The 6,527-nt window shown below is 39.1% G+C and overlaps 1 protein-coding gene across 1 annotated transcript in view; it reads right to left on the bottom strand.

The window, feature by feature from the left end:
- Positions 1–5,000: 5,000 nt before the first annotated feature.
- Positions 5,001–6,527, bottom strand: part of LOC135223550 (zinc finger protein OZF-like) — an 84,171-nt gene continuing 82,644 nt past the window's right edge. The window contains exon 3 of the mRNA XM_064262053.1: positions 5,001–6,359. Coding sequence (XP_064118123.1) covers positions 5,046–6,359 — 1,314 coding nt within the window. The 3' untranslated portion in view covers positions 5,001–5,045. The remainder of the gene's footprint in view (positions 6,360–6,527) is intronic.

Below are 6,527 nucleotides of genomic sequence, written 5' to 3'. Positions count from 1 at the left end.
TTTTTATTCTGGCCGCCCATTCTTCTTCAGTGGCTGGAACAAGAACACGGTTTTAATTGCTGCTGCTCAATTGCTTACCTAGTGTAAACTTTAATTAAAGCTCCAACTGGAAATGTTGTCTGAATCGCATTTTCTACTTCTTTTTCTTCTCCATTCCTTCGAAAAGGTCACTTCCAAGCCCTTTAACTTCTCATCGTCTTTAGGGAGTCCCACTTCCTGTATGAATTCGGCTCCTTCCATGAGAGAGAGAGAGAGAGAGAGAGAGAGAGAGAGAGAGAGAGAGAGAGAGAGAGAGAGAGAGAGAGAGAGAGATAAATCACCAGTGATCCAACGGCAATTTTTTACCTCAAATGATTCCCCCACGTTGGTTGTGTAACAGAAGGAAAACCTCGCAGTTGCACTAGGAAAAAAATTACCAGAAGATGGTGGATAATAAGATGGGAGAAAGAATATAAACGGGGGTACAGTAAAAAGAATGAAAGGCCAAGCACTGGAACTTACGAGGTTATTCGGCGTAGAAAGGGAAATTGCGGTTAAAATGGATTTAAAATGGGTGTAACGGGAGGAAAACCTCGCAGTTGCACTACGAAACAATTGTTAGGTGTGCGCGGAAAGTGAGAGGAAAGAAAAAAGGATGTGAATGGAGGTACAATAAAAGGAATGCAAAGGGTCGCAGTACCCTGACAACATTACCTCCCTACAAGGAAAATTTCTGTGGGATATACATGTAAATGAGCAGTTATGTCAATATTCCATTGCTTCTGTAGCTGTCTTGTCTGCTTTCTCATTCCCATCTGTAACTCCCAGCAAAAATTCAGCCTGTAAGCTTGCAAGTGTTCCTTGTAAGTCCTGCATTATTAGAAGATCTGCACTCCCCTCTGCATGCTTTAAGGGTATCCCCTGCTCCTTCAGAGTTTCAGACAGGAAGTCAATGAAACTCCGTTTTTGTGATTTGCTAAAAATGACTCCTCATTTCCAAAGGTAAAGACTTGAGAAGGTGCCAGATGAACATCTGAGGCAACATTTACGCCCCTAACACGTTTTTGATGAGTAACGCATTTTGTTGATGCACTATTGCTGTACCCTCAAAGACAACAATAAGATTGTTGTTTTTCTTTACAAGAGTAACATACTTGGATGCTATATCTCCATATATTTCTCCTGTGGTCCATTTAATCACTGGGGCAAGGATTCATCATCAAAAACAGAACATTTTGCATCAGGATTGGCTCAATTTGACTTGAAGTGCATTTTGACCTGGCATCTGCAAGCTGAACAGCGATGGTGGGTATACAGAAAGCTTGTACTTCATGATTCCACTTAAAGCTCACATCAGCGTTACTGGCTATCACAAGTAACCGCTGAAACTGCTCTTCACCTCCATCTGTTTCTGTTTTTTGACCCATTGTCTTGATTTGGTGCTTCTTTCTGAATATGTGATTTGCTGCATTTTGGCCTTCCATTTTTTTTAAAATTATATGTGAGCATATGATGGTGGTGTATATAACCCTGAAATTATGTTGTAGTATAGGTAGTACTCATCTTCTGTGAAAGGACTGTGTTGTTCTGGGTACTGGAAAATTTTTGAAGTGTCTTCCTGATCTCTCATTCTTGTGGATTCAGTTAAGTCTTTATTTCTTTCAGTGCTAGTCTTCTTCTGAACACTCTTTATCTCATCACTTATCTAAGCAAAGATTGGCATGGCCTGTAACCATCTTGTTCGAGTCTCATCCTTACCTCGTCCATGTGGTAAGCCTCCTGACGGCTTTATGGATTTCATAAGAACTTGCTCAATAACAAGATCTTGTGCTAACCCAGCCCAGTATCTGTCAGATCTAATGAAGAACAAACCAGACTCAATAAACTGGTCACAGAGTTTCTCATTCTCCTTTTTTAGATCCACCATATCCTGAAGGAATAGATGTGCTGATTTTGTGTAGTTATTGTGTCCAACAGCAGCGAAAAAAGGCAACATTCTTTGTAGTGCCCTCAAGTACAATGTCGGTTGGCTGGTTCTTTGACATCTAAGTGCAGACTGCAGGATATCCATCATCTCCATGTACTAATCCCATAATTTTCCATTTAGGCTATGCTGTAGCTGATCTTTGACATCTCTGCGCATTTCTTCAACTGCCACTATGTCCTCGCCTTACTCCTCTATTTCTCTCTCTGTTGACAGAACTTTATCAGACCTCTTGTATACTCCATCTACTGTATTCTGGGTACCCTCGTGTTCTGATACTGTTTTGATCATGGGGCATTCGAAGCAGCATAAACTAGGAAGTGGCCATGTACTACTCGCTCATGTGCCTTTCCAATCAGCATAAGGTTGACGGTGTTAGGTCCATACAGCTTCAGTGGTGTTCTCATTCCACTATCTTTCATGATGTGGCCCATGGTGTCCCAAGCCCATTAAGGTGTGAAATGGCACAAGAATGAGAACAATATGTTGCAGTTGGTTTTCATGACTGATATGTCTTCCCTTCAGCCATAATAGTTAATTTTGTATTTTATGCACTGGTCTTTTACAAACATCAGAGTAGTAAAGATGTAGCCTATATTAGTTGGCTCCAAGTCAACCACTGGTAGAAAGTGAAAGGATCCTTTTCCGAAATGGCTACCTCGGGTAATGGTCTGATAAAAACCAGACCATCTACAATATGAAGTGAGATCTTCAAAGAGTATCAGGTTGCTCTCTGATGTCATCATGGACGATGGCTGGTATTGCTTTGTAGTTCAGCATAGCTCCCACTTTTCCTAGCTTTCTGTATCTCGTTATTGTAATACTAGTTGGCTTAGTCTTAAAATCTTCTGTTAAAGATGTGGCTATTGGTGGTGTGGTTGCACACATCAAACTCATGCCATGGCGTGTCCTCTTCAGTAATTGGTGCTGTATTGTGGTCCACATTATCAGCAATGAAGTGGTAGAAGCTGTTTGCTAAATTTTCAAGTTGACCTTTGTTTTAGTGTGCTGCCCATGTTTTGATGCTTTCAGTAGAGACATCTTTTAAGTTTCTTCAGTATTATTTTGCTTCTGATATTTGTAGAATTCGTTGAGTATACTAGCTGCTGTTCTGCTTACTGTCACTATTACTGTACTTTCCTATATCACTAATAACTACATAATTCCCAAAATTATCTAGTATAAGTTTCGGCGTCAGGTAAGGAATGCTATATGGATCTTGACAAAGTTTTTGCATGTTCGTTTGTAAGTCTGCAACTGTAACGAATCCTTCTTCTTCTTCTATGAACTGGGCAACTGCAATGTGAAATGCTTCCTCTCTGGACACGTCTACCTTTCTACCACTCCTACGTCTTTCTAATTTCTCTTTTAGGTCGAAGTCATATTTGGCTGACATCCTCCATCTGGTTCTGAAAATTCCACTACACACCTTGTGATATATTGTGTCAGCTGCAGGCAAGTCTCTTGCAAATTTATAAGCACACTTGTCTCCGTGTTCTATACAAGACTTTAGAATACCATCTAGATCATTCAAACTTCATACTCGAAAAACTTCTTCAAATGGGAATCCGTCCACATCAACAGCCTTCAACGCACACATAAAGACAATGAGTAGCATAATGGAGGGCAGCTTTTTTAGTCTTAATGATGGTAAAGGAAGAATATCGTCTCTGCCTTCCTCTTCTTGGTGGCTGCTATATCTTTCTTGTGTGTTTGTGCCTGCAACAAGAGTGAACAAGCTGGCAAACTTGAACAATAATGGAAGACCCTCTATTTTTGCTTGCATTGGTATTGGTGATTGTAGATACTGCCTTTTCACCAATTTTTACTGTTCCAGCCTCAGCATCTGCAGCAACACCACAGTAACATACACATAGCCTTACGTTTATCAAGTGGTGCATGCATAACTACCTGTCAAAGGAAAAGGAGTCCATGAATAATTGACCTAGTTGTAATACATTCATGAATTTATGAAACAGCAAACTAATTGTATTCATTGCATATTTATTAGTAAATTTAAACAATTACTGTACTAACAATACTTATAAATTCCTGAATGATTTGATGTACATAAATCTGTTTGATTATGGGATTTTGATGCAATTTCTGTAAATGAAGATCAGAGGTCTGAGAACGAACTTTGGAAATCTAGGGATTGCTCTTTGACCCAGGAGTGTATAGGGGTTAAGGGTCAAATCTAATACCAAATATGAATTCCTGGAGATCGTGGTTCTATAAGTAAAAGATAAAAATATAAATCTTTGTTAAAAATGATGTTTGAGTATATAGTACATAATTCACATCAAACAATGAGCACATCCGCCACTTTGAATGTGGAATTGTGCAAATTAGAAATGGTCGAATGTTTTTTTTTTTTACTATGGTGTTCTTAAAGGTCTAAATATACCTTCATGCAACAGAACTATTGTAATTTGTTTGACCGAACTTATTTTGTATGGATTTAAAATTGGGTCTCTTTCTTTTTTTGTTTCTTGGGCATAATATTAGCATTTAAAGGAAAACAAATACGTATGCCAAATTTACGTAAAAACTACACTGTCAAAGGCCGATTCTGTAACATTTCACTATGAAATTAGTAGTTTAGGTGATATTGAAGGAAATGAGACCCGAAAGTCAATTTTTTTACTTGTGAGACCAAGTGAGTTTTTTTACTTTCTTCAAGAATTCTGTCAATTTTGGGCTTTTTTTGCAGAAAAAGCTATATAGAAAACCTTTATGGAAACAAACTTGTGTAGAATTTAATTTCCTAAAATGTACATGTACTACGTTTTGGAGCAAACAGGGAAATATGGAGAAATTTAAAAGTGTAAATTACACGATTTCAAAATGGCTGAATTTGTCCCGTTTTAGATATGGTGTTCCTAAGGGTCTATATGACATCTTCATGCAATAAAACAAACTATTTCTACTTGTTTTATTTAAAATGCTATTTCCCATGGACTCTACACATTGGTTTCATGATGAACACCTTAAAAGGAAACCAAAAACCTATGAGAAGGATAAAAGAAACTCTCCAAATAAATGTTTGTTTATTAACCATCCTAATGATATGTAAATAAGACTAAAAGTCATCAGTCCGTACTTCAACAACTTGGCCTTGTATAGCAGCAAAGAAATGATCCATATGTTCATCTCTGCCCCGATCGGTGGTATGAATGACGTAGCGGGTGTTATCTTCAGCCTCAATGATGTAGCCAGATCTTGACATCACCTTCACTACTTTATCATCTCGCATCGTATATATCTGGGCGGTTTCATCCCCTGCCTCTTGCGTGACAGTTCCTCCAACCATCCTCACAGTTTGTACTGTACGGTCAGTCTCTGTATCATCTGGAATTATTAAGGTTTCCTCAGGAAGGCTCGCCTGTGGGGCTCCAGTCAACATCATACTTGGTGAATTGAAAACGATGTACTCTTCAGGAGCACCCCCTGAGCCATGAGCAGCAGCCACATGAGTCAAGCACAGAGGCTTGCGCATGAAACCGGCGCCACAAATCTTGCATTCGTATGGCCGTTTGTTTGAATGGGTGAAAAGATGCGAATTGCGGTTCTCTCTGGTGGTGAACTGCTTCGAACAGACGTGACATTTGTGAGGCTTGTCTCCAGTATGCTTCCTTAAATGTCTCTTGTAATAGTGAGGATATACGAAGGTGGCAGAACAGAGTTCACATTTGTAAGGCCTCACGCCTGTGTGTGCACTGTTCATGTGATATGCAAGTAACCTCTTCCTAACAAAAGATTTCTGGCATATGTTACACTGATGGTTCTTCTCTTGATAATGTGTTGCTTTTATGTGAGTATGTAAATTACTCCTCTGTCTGAAAGTTGCCCCACAAATTTCACATTGGAATGGCTTTTCTCCTGAGTGTGTGAGGGCATGAAGTTCCAGTGTCTTTTGAGTGGACAAAGATTTTCCACAAATATCACACACAAAGTTTCTGTGACCATTATGAGACTTCAGGTGAGTGGACAACTGATAAGTAGTATAAAAAGATTTCCCACAAGCCTTGCATTCATGAATCTTCTCACGATTTTCATGAGTCTTTAAATGTGCTTGCAGATTATACTTGGTTGAAAATGACTTTTCACAATCCAGACAATCATAAGTATCGAGGTGACTGTGGACCTTGATGTGGTTACGAACGGCAGCTTTGGAGAGAAACTGCTTGTCGCATTCTGAGCATGAAAACATCTTGTTTTGCTTCTTTTCTTCCTCCAACACTTCCCCCACAACTTCTAAGACGTCTCCTTGCAATTCCACGGAAACTTGTTCCACCATGTTTTCTCCTGATGGTCCAACCACAGCAACAATACCTTCACTTTCCTCCTCTTCATTAATGCAATCCTCATGCTCTATGGAAGACTCCAAATCATTCTGGAAAAGATAAATTGGGAACATAAAAAATGGAGCTAAAGAGCATCAAGTTTTAAAAGTATGGTTAAATTTACTAAGTGTTAAGTAAAAGGACTCACTGGAAATGAAAAATAACATCGGTAATTCGAATTGAACCTCTCATCATAAGTGTACTGATGATCTAATTTG

The sequence above is a fragment of the Macrobrachium nipponense genome, chromosome 10, assembly GCF_015104395.2.
Source record: "Macrobrachium nipponense isolate FS-2020 chromosome 10, ASM1510439v2, whole genome shotgun sequence".
In the NCBI taxonomy this organism is placed as follows: domain Eukaryota; kingdom Metazoa; phylum Arthropoda; class Malacostraca; order Decapoda; family Palaemonidae; genus Macrobrachium; species Macrobrachium nipponense.
Note: the sequence above shows the minus strand (reverse complement) of the source record. Positions and strands in the feature narration are given on the sequence as shown.